This window comes from Schistocerca gregaria, chromosome 1, assembly GCF_023897955.1.
Source record: "Schistocerca gregaria isolate iqSchGreg1 chromosome 1, iqSchGreg1.2, whole genome shotgun sequence".
Taxonomy (NCBI): domain Eukaryota; kingdom Metazoa; phylum Arthropoda; class Insecta; order Orthoptera; family Acrididae; genus Schistocerca; species Schistocerca gregaria.
This window is the reverse complement of record NC_064920.1, coordinates 592309596-592323442: the sequence shown is the minus strand read 5'-3', so window position 1 is coordinate 592323442 and position 13847 is coordinate 592309596. Positions and strand designations below refer to the sequence as shown.

At 38.4% G+C, this 13847-nt stretch overlaps 1 protein-coding gene across 38 annotated transcripts in view; it reads left to right on the top strand.

Annotated features, from left to right (window-relative positions):
- LOC126357786 (RNA binding protein fox-1 homolog 2-like) overlaps positions 1–13847 on the top strand; it is a 399772-nt gene that overhangs the window by 337547 nt on the left and 48378 nt on the right. For 32 of the 38 annotated variants that reach the window (XM_050007509.1, XM_050007505.1, XM_050007517.1 and 29 more), the window contains one exon: positions 4524–4578. In XM_050007509.1, the coding sequence (XP_049863466.1) occupies positions 4524–4578 (55 nt within the window). Of the gene's footprint in view, positions 1–4523; positions 4579–9185; positions 9222–13847 lie in introns of all 38 variants that reach the window. The other 6 variants (XM_050007513.1, XM_050007496.1, XM_050007489.1 and 3 more) reach the window with 1 other exon arrangement.

Here is a 13847-nt window from a genome sequence, read left to right as displayed (position 1 = left end):
CTGTTAGAACACATGTTAAAGGTTAGCAGAGTCTTGTCCATGTTTCCAGTTTGTGAAAGTTCAAACTTTTCTCTTTTCCTTGCTTTAATAAGAGATCGAAGAAATTTAACAGTTTGTTCTTTGTACTTGATGGCATCATCAGTAATATTTTCGTCTTGCTCCACATACTAAGCCAATAGCTTTTCAAAAATCTTTAACACCATGCTGTTGATCCAGTAAAGTCAGCAATCCCTTTGTTAGTGGATTTACTTACACTTGGTGCATAATCATTTTCATCAAAACTGAAATTCATTCTTCTATGTTCTCTAACATCCAGGTATTGAGTTCTACTTAAAGTAATGGTTTCACTTCGCAGATTACCTTTACTGTGAAGGCGGTTTCTGTGAAACATATTGCTGATTCCACCAAGTTCTTATCATTTTTCATTCGGAAGTTGCCTGAAATGCCTTTCTGCAGCCATGTTTTCATGCTCTTTAGCATATGCAATCACTTGCAGCTTTAATGTAATAGTATAGCAATGCCATTTTTCACCCATAGTTTGCAAATAAAAGCACATTATAGGTATGACACAACTGGAGCTCAACACTAAATACTGAACTTTGAATGAACAATATAAAATCTTTTATCAATGATGCTTGTGGATCCCCTAAGCTGTATACAACTAAAACATTCAAAATTCACAAGGAATCTAAAAATAAATTGCTTCAGGACGAAACATAGAAATTATGAAGAAGTGGATCTTACAGTTATCTACATTAACTTGCCACTGGCAACTCTGACACTTGGTGGTACGATAAGTATTTATTTATGCTAGTAGTCAGTACGTATGTATTTCACACACATTTTATCTAGGTATACGGTAACAATTATTGAGCTATATGAAATAAAATAGTCGTAACTTCTGAATGGTTTGCGCCATGACATTCAAACCACACAGTTGCCTGCGGTACATGATGGGAATTAGTATGTGTGCGCATGATGTTGTTTAGTGACGAAGCTCGCTTTCATTTGAGTGGGTTCTTCAGTAATCAAAATTGATGCATGTAGGGGGAAGCGGGGGGGGGGACTGAGAATCTGCATTTCACGATCGAGAAGTCTCTTAACCCTCTATGGGTGACTGTGTGGTGTGCAACGTTCAGTCACAGAATGATTGGTGCGATATTTCTTGGTGGCACAGTTACTACCAAACGGTACATGAAGGTTTCAGAAGTTTATCGAAGTGTTCGTGGAAGTGTAACTAAGTGTTAGGTTACCCACTCTTCCTACTCCTACTCCTACTACTACTTCTACTCAGTTTAGGTTTTGTGCTGCATACTGTGCTCCCCACATTTTCCTTGTTCATGCAAGATCTCATTTGCTTTATTTTGTTTCTTTTTTATTTCTATGCAGACATTAACTTTTTCCATCTTTCTTCTAACTTCCCTTTCTCAATTCGCATGTTTAGTACATTTCTGATTCTGCTCCTAAATAATTTATTGTAAACGACATTTTTAATTAAAAGTCAGGTTTATTAGCTTCCTTGGTCTGAAAACTTCAGATCATTTTCCAAACTCCGTTCGTTAGCTGTTGTTTGTACTAAATTTTCTGTCTCATGAATTGGTGCAGGTTGTGAGAACAAGAAAATGCTTTTAATATTGGTAGACCATCCAGCAGTAGTCAAGAATCAGCTTTAAAGCTCCATGTTTGAAAAGAATTGTCAATATAGATATTGTAAGGTAGGACATAAATGTCACTCATGTAGATCCAATACAAATAAGTGTTCTTGTACTGGTGTGAATTGCTGATGTAATGTGTCAACTGTGTATTATGTAATTTTTATCTTAAAATACTACTGAAGGCATTCTCAAAATGTGGTAAGATTTCTTGGTTAAGATATGAAATGTTATTTTTCAGTATTTTGCCGTGAAGCAAAAATAGCATCAGTAGTTAAATGATTCTTCCTAACACTTGCTGGTTCTTTGATAAGGAAATATCTAGTTATTGTTTGAAGTCTGTTTTTTGTAATTTTGTCAAACAGTTTGTAAGTTGAGTTAGATAGATTTATTTCTCTGGAGTTTTGTCCTTGGTTGACCCCCCCCCCCCCCCCCCCTGTCTTCCAGCAGCTAATAAAACAGTGTCACCACCTAAATTGAAGTTAGATGATTTATGAAATATTATTAATTCCATCCATAACCTGTTGCTTTTCTGTACTTTGTGGCATTTATAGTCATCAATTATTCTATATTAGTATCTTCAGAATGCCACCGGCCTTGCCACAATGGTAACACTGGTTACTGTCACATCACTGAAGGTGACCATTGATGGGTTTGGTTAGCACTTGGATAGGTGACCATCTGGGTGTCCTGAGTGATGTTGCCAAGTGAGTTGCCAAGTGGGTTGCAATCAGTCTTTGTCTTTGTGAGGCTAATTGTGAAGCTACTTCATTGAGAAGTGGTGGCTCTGGTCAGGAAAACTTAACAATGGCCTGAGAGCTTTGTCGTGACCACATGCCCTTCATATCTGCATCCAGTGACGCTTATCGACTGAGGATGACATGGTGGTCAGTTGATACCATTGGGAATTCTGAGGGCTGTATGGACAGAGTTTAGTTCAGTTTCAGTCCCCCATACCCGAATGGGATCTTCCGGCCAACAATGCTGTACAATCATTTCATTTCATCGTTAGTCCTTTATTTTGTATATAAACATGTTTTTCCTTCAACATCTTGTATATTTTCATCACTTAATTATATGGCTTCTGCCTTATATCTCGCAAAAATATCATTGAGGTAAAATTGGGGAGACTAGGAGCCTACGCAAAGGCTTAGCGTCACCTGTTCTTACAAACCATATGTGACTGTAACAGGAAAAGGAGGAAATGACAATGTACTCAAAATACCCTCCACCATATGCCATAAGGTGGCTTGCAGAGTATAGATGTAGATGTAGATGTAGGTGTATGATTAGTGAATTTATCTTTAAAACCTATTTTATGGGGATGAAAAACAAGAGTGGGAAATAAAAGAATGAGAGACTAGTAGTATTTGATACCTAATGCCATGGAAAGTGAAGTGAAAACGTAAAGCACTTTGTTAAGATGGTTTAGAGGAACTTGGGAGGGGGAAACAGAAGTGTAGTTCAGTTACTAAATGTTGTATAGGTGATTCGTATGATGTACTATGACTATGCGGAATTGTACAGAGGATTTGCGTGTTTTTTAATAGAACAGAAAAAAAATATTTGGTTTAATGAAAGTGATTTCTTTGCCCTGAAGAAGCAAGAGATTCGATATGAGAGTTTCTCTGTAAGATAACACTCATTATCCAGAAGAAAGGGAAATCATTACTACAACAAAGGGTGTGTTTATGGGACTTCGTCGAAACACAGGGAACAAACTTAATCTACTGATGAATCTGACAGTGGAAAGGGAAGTTTGGAGGTAGGAAATCAGACGTTTGAATATGACAACAAAAACACTCAATTATTTAATTGGATAGATAAAAAATCTACTCACCAAGTGGCGGCAGAACACACACATGCAAAGGATTGTTGTGATTGGCAAGCATTTGGAGCCAGTGGCTCCTTCTTCAGGCAGAAGATCTTTCCTTCTCATCCTGTATGGTAAGTCTCCCCGGACCCACGGTTCTGGGTGACTGTCCCAAAATCTACCTCATTTCCTAGATCTCTCCAGTCCTTATCCTTCACCCTTTTTCCTTCCCATTCAACCTTCAACCTGAAGAAGGAGCCATTGGCTCCGAAAGTTAGCCAACCACATCAGTCTTTGTGTGGGTTCTGCCGCTGCTTGGCAAGTAGATTTTTCTATCTATCCAATTAAATATTGGAATATGTGTCACAGATATCACATCTCTTGGGTTTGGCAGTTATGCAGAGATTAAGAGGGAGGAATGAAGTGGTAATTATGGTGCATCAAATATGTTTCTATATATTTTTCACTTGTTTATTCTGAATGACAGTAAACTGATGTGTTGCCATAAAGAAATATCCAACAATAACTGATACATCGGTGTGTATTTGTGTTACTGTAACAGTTATGGAATTTGATAATGAAATTCATCTCTAGCATAACTAGTTTTTCTATAGTTAATTATCATCGACTACATCTTAAGTTTTACTTAGATATTATATACAGTACTGTTAATTGTCCAACAGCAACATAGGTTGGTAGCCACATCTGGGCCCATTCAAAGGGGGAAAAATGTTTCCATTGATAGTCATCATCCCCATTTCTCAAATTACAAACATGCTTGCATTATTGGAAGTTAAAAATGGTTGCTTCCATATTAGAAATTTACTCACAGTAATTTTATTTTATGAAGTATTTTCCAATAGTTTCATTCTGAAGTCCTGAGAAGGGTTCCTAGATAAAATGCCACAATTTTAGAAGTCCATTTTTAAAGACTTTTGTAACATTAAAAAGGTACTACGTTTGCTGTTGGATTTGATTTATTAATATAAAAATCAAATAAATGGATGATCTTTTTTGTTGTGTTTGAAATAGTAATAGATATATGTGAAATGTCTTAGGTCAACAATGCAACCGCTCGTGTGCAGACTAAGAAGGTACCTGCTGTTCCCAATGGTGAGTGTCTAATACTGGATATTGAGAAGAGAAATTGCAACTGTATGTTATCACAAATAAAATTTCACAGCGGAAATTATAATTCTATGCAGACAATCTTCAGAAGATAAGAACAAATCTGCTCTAGGTTGTGTCCTCGGCATTATCCCAAGTGCCACATATCAGATACATATAGTTAAAAGTAAAAGTAGTTAGTGTCTAGAAACAAATTAATCATGTATATTAACAGAAAAGTATATCATTCATATATATGAGAATGGGCAGTAGTTTTCAAAATTTCAGTCCTTTGAAAGTTCTCCATTATTCAGTCTACATTCTTGTCTGATGATGGATATGTGAGACACAACTGAAAGGTTTATTGGCATATTTATTTATATGTACATAGGATGTAGTGTGCAGTAAGAGAGTGAAGTAGGGTGATGGCGGGGGGGGGGGGGGGGGGGGGGGGTTGGCTCTGATGACAAGCCGCATATATAATATTTTTTTATTTTTTTATTTATTTTTTTTTTATACATACAGTGTGTTGCAACATCAACAACTGACAGATTGTCATGTGTTGATAAACATAATACTATATTCTTATGCACCACTGTTGATGATGAAAAAGTTATATTATTGCTTCCTTTGCCCTCCTCCCGCTCCCCTTTTTTCTTTGGGAATGACAGTCATGATATCGTGTTGCTTAGTGGTGAACCAATTTTTGGAACTACCACTTCTTGTTAAGCTAGTTCTGTGGATTGTATTTCCAACCACACAATTAACAACCATTAATTGAAATTCAAACAATGGAATATCAACAATATCATGAGTAGTTAGATTGTTACTCATTGTAAAGATGAGCCATTGAGCTGCAGACAGGCACAATGAAAAGACCATTGCTCGTTATAGCTGTCAGCCAAAGTCGCCTTCAGCAAAGAAAACAAAGCTGCTGTTGGTTATGGACTTGTGTGCATGAGGTGTGCTTGTTGGCGTAAATGTATGAGTTTTTCTTCGCTGAAAAAGGAATTGACTGAAAGCTTTAATGTGTAACAGTCTTTTTGTTATGTCTGTCTGCAACTCAATGGGTCATCTTTACGATGAGTAGCAATTTATCCTTTTCCTAATATTACACGTGGAATTTCTGTTTTTCAAGCATCTCTTGCCAGTCTTTTTGATGATGTGTCATATGAATCTGCAGTGTACATTGGTCAGTAAAGCCAAGTTTTAAATCTGTGGTGGGTTTGATCACTGCAGTGCTTCACTGGGTGTAGTCCTATTGGAGGTGGCATGCCTTTACTTTCTTCAGACCTATATACTAACGGACCAGCCTGCTATAAGTGGACCTACAGTTTTAACACAGACCCCAAACCACTGTGCAGCTTGGCATTTTTCATACACACATCACTCCGAGAGGTGAAAGAAGTGATAATCAACAGTAAAAATTACTGGATTGAATGGCGATTGAACCATGAACCATTGGACATGGGATTTGACACATACTCACAGTCACCAGTATGTTAATAATGGCCATTGTTCCTAATTGCTTACATTATCTGTAAGGACAGGTGAGAGTGTTGTTATGTGGGTGCAAAAATTAATGATATATTTTATTGAAATGTACTGTTCTCCTTCTTTGCAATTGTGCTAGGCATCTTTGCATCTGTTTCCATGTTAACTGAATACAGCTTTCAAAACTTTCCCACTTCCCAAGTGAGAAAACATATGACAGGAACTTTTGCAAAGGTAGAAAAAGATAATATAAGATTGAGTTTGTATGTTAGTATTCGATTGCTTTGGTATATGCTTGTCTTATTTGTTAAGTTGTAGGGATGAAATAGCTTAATATTCCAAAATGAATGACACGGTATGACCTGGTTAATACACAGTTTAATTTTTCTATATCTCTGCATCTGAACAATTTTAATGTTCCAAATGATCTAGTGTGGTACCAGTCACTGACTTTTGGAATCAAGGAACTGGAAAAGAAATATGTAATTCACTTCAAAAACTTCATCATTACCATGAGTGTCTATTAAATGTTTATGTAGAACACTCAAACAACACACCACAAACACAAGAGTTTGTTTGTTGCTTTAGATTTCTTTTTGTGAACATTGCCGTAACAGAGAAGTTGGAAGCAATGAAATTTTCTGTAAATCAGATACTGTTCTACCAATTTTTTGAGAATTCTATTTTTCTTATCCGTGCTACCTTCCATTGGCATTCTGAGAGAAAAAAATTATCCTTTATTCTTGCTAAAATATGGTCTAAATGAATATCAAGACCTGAGTCTCTCTGCAGTTTACCATAATATAATTTAGCTGACATCTTAAAGTTATTATGGGTTTTACTAAATATGCCTGCTTTCTTCTTCTTCTTCTTCTTCTTCCATTTCACCCAACTTCAGGGTAGGTAGACCAGTCACACTTTCACATTCTGTTACCGTTGTAGGCCTATTGTAATTGTTCCCCTGGCCTCGCCCTCTCTGTCGCCCCCTCCCATCACAAGAAATTGGTTCAGGGGACAGGAAACTCGCAACTAAAGGTGTCATACCTACCTTGTGTAATATTTAGTCTATGAAATGTCACAAAAGATATGCATAATGTGAACTTACTGGAGTAACCTAGCAAGAAATTTGATGGTATGTGATAAAAATTGGTCAAAATGTGTCTCAGAGTCAGCTCTGAGAAATTTTTTCCCTGCTGTTGGAGTCCACATCTGTAAATAAATACAAAATCTGTGGTGTATAAAGTTTCATTATTACTTGCACATATCTTTCCCACATCCTCTACAATAAACCTACAGCTGAGATAGCATAGGCACTCGGTAGACTTGGTTGTGGGAAGTGATAAGAGTTATATATTGAACAGCCACAATTGAAACCACAGACATTTTCTGTTCTGTACTGTCATACAATAGATGAAACTTAGTGTTACTTCTGTTATATTAAGTTTTTCCCTACTTTACGTATTTTCTCGCTCAGAGTCCAATAAGCTTTGATTTCAGAACTATAAATTACAGTCACACTGAACCACAGACTTGACATATTACGTTTATCAACTATCTTCAATCACACGCATCCCCCAAATAAAAAGTTGACTTTCTTTTTGGGAATGTTTGTGGCAATCACAAACCAATGTCTTGCTGTACACTTCTCAGATGCGATACAGCAGTCATAGATACAAGTTAGTTCGAAATTACACTCGTGATTCCAATCATATTATCTACTATTCAAGCCTGATAGACTTCATGTTTCACCCAAAAATTTGCACATGAATTCCATTGATTCTTGTAAATTGTGTATGTTGTTTTCTAACAGTGTTCACTAGGTTTCTTCACCAAGCTGTGCTTTCCAGGCCATATAGTTTTTGTCATTTGTGGTGGCTAATCATGAAAAAATGGGTGCCTTCATCTGAGGTTTTATGACTAATATTAAAGCACAGTATGAAAAGGAAGGGAGAAGGTTAAACTGCATAAAAGTGGTAACATAGCTAACCTCATAATACAGTGTTTACTATTATAATACCTAATACATTCATTCAGAGTAGAATTTACTATCCCACTGTACACGTTATTGTCCTGTATACCGTTTCCAAGAGATTTAGTTTATTATTAAATTCATAAGGTTTTGGTGGTATTAAGTGCTGGAAATATAAATTAATAGCAAGGAAGAACTGATGGTAAAATAGAAACTGGACCATCAACTAAGTATTGCACTCTGCTTTTTGTGGCTGTGCTACATGAACTGAGAAGTTAATATTCAACAGTAATTGTGCTGTTCTTTTTAATATAAAATACATTACATTTCTGTATATTTATTCTCAGTTAAGATGTGAATTTTTTTCTTTGGTCTTAAAATTTTAATAGACTTGCAGAAGGGCACTAATTGATATCCATGAAGTTGACATCTGAAGCCCAATGTAGATCTGTAGATAATTTTGCACAAGGGTATAAAAAGCATGGCAGTTTTTTCATTTTTGTTTGCTTGTAATTAACACTAAATCTTATGTTGGGTTTATTTGGTTGATGTAAATTGATGTCAAAGTCCAAATTTCTGATTTTTGGAGCATGGATATACTGTTACAGAATGTAGATGCAGTTACTCCCTCTCATTAAACCCAATTTTTAATTACATTCAGTGAAAAATACGTCAAACCTCCATAAATATGAACATGATTGGTGTATATTTGGAATACTTCTTAATGCACAATGTTTTCTGCTGTTGCAAAGTTCAGCCTTTTAAACTTGATATTTCAGTGCAGTGGGATAGTGCCAGTACAATATCAGTATTTTCATATTTATGTAGAAAATGTACACATATTAACTTGCATGATTCTTTCATAATTAGCTGTAGATGTGTAATTTAATGTCATTTTTGTTTTAAGTATCTTTGAAAATATAGTGTTAAAATAGTACTTCTCCATAATGAACCGTGAAATGCTTTCATCAGAAGTTGCTTTGTGATTAGTCTACTTATTGAGAGCTTATATACATTTCATTAGTTTCCATGTTGTTTGAGGTATTTAAATAAATGTATTTCTGGCCTTTGTGCATATGTTAATGTTTCTCACATTATAGATTGCATTATTCATAGCTTTTGTCACCTTTTTTTTTTTTTATTCGTTTAGTTTTTCTGACTAGGAATGGGACGGTGCCCACACTCGGTGAGAGCTCCCACTTGACTTTCTTGGTGTTGGGTTTGTCTGCCAGTGGGATATTGCATTGTTCTTTTGTCAGATCTCATTTATGCCAATTTTAATGACTTTTATTCATTGCTTTAATTTTGCTTTGTTTCATTCTTTATGGCTGACATGATGTTAACAGATCTTGCACACACTGTTTAGTGTTCTTATCTTGGGTTTCATTGTAGTAAGATTTGCTACACTTTTTTTATTGTAGCTTTTTGCTGTACTTTTGTTGCTATTTTTTTCCAAAAGTAATGGCTTATTTATAGTTAGCTTTCTGAAGCATTGCTGATACATTTTGTGGCACGCGTGTGCTTGCGCGCACCTATTCTCTCTCTCTCTCTCTCTCTCTCTCTCTCTCTCTCTCTCTCTCTCTCTCACACACACACACACACACACACACACACACACACACACACACACACACACACACACACAAAATGTTACTTGCTGTTATCCTTATTTATAGACCATACTATTGTTTTGGGGGATTGTGGAGACCAAATTAAAATTTAACAGAGGTTGATGCACAAACTTCATTTAGCCAGTTTTAAAACTGAAGATACACTGACAACTGTAGAATGTGGTAAACAATAAATGTGAATGTGGATATCTGTTTTTGTGCTGACACATACAGAGAGATAAATGAAAGGAGAAGATGCAAGTGAAGATTGCTTGCCCAAATAGATGTATTATCAAACTAATGAAGGAGTTGATTTAAATGAAGAGGAAATTAAATGAATCTTTCACATGCATCTACATACTTTCTCATTGGTATGATGATGTAGGGCTGACATTTTTAGTTAGCCACAGTCATGTACACTTAGGTTTTATCTGTTGCAGAGGTCATCATATCTGGATAAAAGGGTGGGTGGGTGTGGGTGGGTGGGGAGAGGAGCAGCAGGGGGGGGGGGGGAGAGCGCATTCAAGTTTTTCTACTGTGCTACCCAGTATTTCACATAAAATATAGCTGTTGGACTTGGAGGTGATTTTAATGGCGCTGTATATCTCAGTCTCTAGCTCGGAGTGTCTAGACATGCTTGCTGTTCTGACGTGTGATGATTACTGGCAACCAGCAGGGGTGCCAACCTAAACTATGCACCCAGACTGCCTACCTTGTTAGGAAACTCAGCACTGTGGAATACGAAGGTAAGCGAGATCCAAGATGGAGGAAGAGGAGCAGCATACCCAGCTAGCACCCTTAGAGAAGCTTGGCAGGACTGAGGGAACCGATAGGCCATGAGAATGAACTGTAATGCGTCCTTCACAGGAAAGTCCTGCAGACATTTTTTCACCTGGGTTTTACAGGTGTGAACCAAGTGCTTGGCTTCCCCATGTGGCCCAGGGCTGGGTTGCTGGAGGCCACAAGGAGAAAAAAGTCTTGGGAACTGCCTATTGACTAACATAGTGGGGACATGCAGCATCTAAATGCTCCAGCTCCTGGTCAATGCTGTGTAACAGCTGTAAAACCCCCAGCCACAAACTCTTGGGAATAATCCCCCTGGGAGTTGTCAGCCATTTAGAGAAAGAGGAACCTGTCTCATACAGAGAGGCAATGGCACAAGGCAAAGTAGCTACGAAACAGATTGGGAGAGTGACCAGGAGGCTGAGTTGATAAGAGGATGGGGTGAGATGAAGTGCCTTGGTGACGCAGGTGCTAGTGCTCAGAAACACTTGATGGGAGGTGATATCCAAATGAAAAAACACAAGCTCCTCTCCATTAAACCCGAGGTCCGGGCCTACTTGCAGCTGGCATACGATGTCCACATTGGCATCACATTGGCATGGCTCCCAATGGGGTAAAAATGGATTTTATAGTGATATTTGGAGAGGAACAAGGGCAATAGTTAAAACCTGTGGGCCATCTTATAATGGACCTAGGTGTATGGACTAAATAATGAAACTAATGGCTAATGGCTTGTGGCCCATAAGTAGCTGAAATTTGACGCCATACAAGAAAATGCATACACAATGGCCGGAGCCACCTTCTTGACCTGAGAGTAGTGGATGTGCTGGTCTGATAGTTTTGGATGCAATCATCAGTGGCTTCTCTGAGCCATCTGCATTCTGATGGATGTGGCCTGGCTACATGCCGTACTGCAAGGCTTCATAGTCAAAGTCAGTGTTTCATCAGAATCAAATGTAGCTAGCTGTAGTGCTGATCTGAGGCAGACCTTTAACCTGAAAAACACCTGGTTGCACGTCAGAGACCAGACAAAGGAAGGAGGAGGTAGAGAGGGCTTGCAATGGTGGACAACCTGGGAATGAACCAGTGCTAATTTTACTCAGAAAAGCCAGTAGTTCTTGCAATGATGAGGGACATGGCAGGTCTGTTATGGAGCTGATCACACTCACCAGGGGTATGGTGTGGCCCAGTCACTCAAGAGATGGTTGAAAAAATTTGGACTTTTGCAGACTGCAACACATACCCACTGTCTGGAGTTTTTGAAAAAAAAAAAAAAAAAGCCTAGATATTGTGTAGGTGGTCATTTGTCGTTCATTCAGTTACAGTATCATTCAGGTAGTTGGAAAAAAGTGTGGAATAATGGATGTGACCTGTCCCTGATAGCGTTGAAAAGCTGTGGGGCACTTGCCTCCCCAAACATCAACCGTGTTGGTACAGGCCAAAAGATGTATTAAGACCCATTGTACACTTGGACTCGTCATCCAAGGGTAACTGGTGATATTCTTAGCAAAGATAGAGTTTTGAGAAGGATCGACCTGCTTCTAAATGTGTGAACAGCTCATCTGGATGTAGCAATGGGTATGTGTCAACCCCAGACTCTGAATGTGTGATAAGCAGTTTACTAGTGTGTTTCCTAATGATTACAAAGAGTGTGGTTCATTCACTAGAGGGAATGGAAACCACAACCTTGGGTGATGCAAGCCAATCCAGCTTTGCTTCGATTTAGGAGTGTAGGGCTATAGGAATCTACCTAGCGCAAAAAAATCTAGGCTGAGCCAACTACTTTCAGGTTATGTGGGCTTCGAAGTCTGAAGCACATACTAGGCCTTCCACAAGATATCCTGAAATTCTGAGTACAGAGATTCCAGTGATTGATAGGGGACTCCAGCACGTATCAACTGTATGGAGTTCATGACTGAAAAGCTGAAAACCTGAATGGTACAAACCCAAAAATGTTTGCTGAACTAGCATTGTTGGTACAAATAAATGTAACAGTCAGAGTGACTGACCTACAAGTGATTGTAGCCGTGAAATTGCTAAGCAAGAGGATTTGCTGTTTACCATACCCCATCAGGCTCCTGTTTACTGGTGACAGCACTTAGGACAGTGAGGTGAAATGTTTGAACACCAACATTGGCTACCTGCAGGCTCAGCTGTCGACAGAGTCCAAAAGCTCAATAAAAAGTTTGTTGTAATCCTGATCGGAAACTGGCCCTGACAGTGGCACTTCCTAGATATCCATATCCATGTCGTCTGATGGTGCTTTCTGTGCAGTTGCGTATTAGACTACCACAAAGTGGCTTTCGTTTGGATGCATGTGACAAATGGCCCACTGCTGGGGGGACACTAAGATTTATCATGTTCGGAGTAATAAGACACACAGGATGGCAACAGGGAGTGGCAATTGGAATGCTGTTCATGTGCTGGCTTGCACTGCCATGATGTCATCCTCCCACATATAGTGGATACAGCTGGGCCACCCTGTACTGCCATTGTGTCACATCATGCTACCAGCTGATCACCAGTAACATATGAGGCCTGATACGACTGGGCAGTGGACAAAACTTCTTTGAGGGAGAGGTTTTCTGATTGGGGGTCCATTGCTGCAGGTCCTTATCCAGGGCAGAGCGGATGATAATATCGTGAACAATGACATGCACATATGACTCTTTTGATTTGATAGAATGGCACTTTGCAACTAAGGACTTGGAGGGTTCGGACCCAGGCATGATAAGACTGATGGGGCTATTTCTTGCATTGGTAGTATCCAACTGTTGCAGCCACGAAATGTGCGGCCGCAGTAATAGAATGAAAGCAATGAAGATAAATTGTTGAATGGCAATGAGGAAGGTTCCTGCAACAGGGCTTAATGCCGCAACACCTGATACAAGGTGGGAGAAAGCCATGACAAAAACTGTGCACAACATATTTCAGCATGTATCTCCGCGATGTTATTCAATCTGTATATTGAGCAAGCAGTAAAGGAAACAAAAGAAAAGTTTGGAGTAGGTATTAAAATCCATGGAGAAGAAATAAAAACTGTGAGGTTCGCCGATGACATTGTAATTCTGTCAGAGACAGCAAAGGACTTGGAAGAGCAGTTGAATGGAATGGACAGTGTCTTGAGAGGAGTATATAAGATGAACATCAAAAAAATCAAAACGAGGATAATGGAATGTAGTCTAATAAAGTCGGGTGATGTTGAGGGAATTAGGTTAGGAAATGAGACACTTAAAGTAGTAAAGGAGTTTTGCTATTTGGGGAGCAAAATAACTGATGATGGTCGTAGTAGGGAGGATATAAAATGTAGACTGGCAATGGCAAGGAAAGCGTTTCTGAAGAAGAGAAATTTGTTAACATCGAGTATAGATTTAAGTGTCAGGAAGTCATTTCTGAAAGTATTTGTATGGATAGTAGCA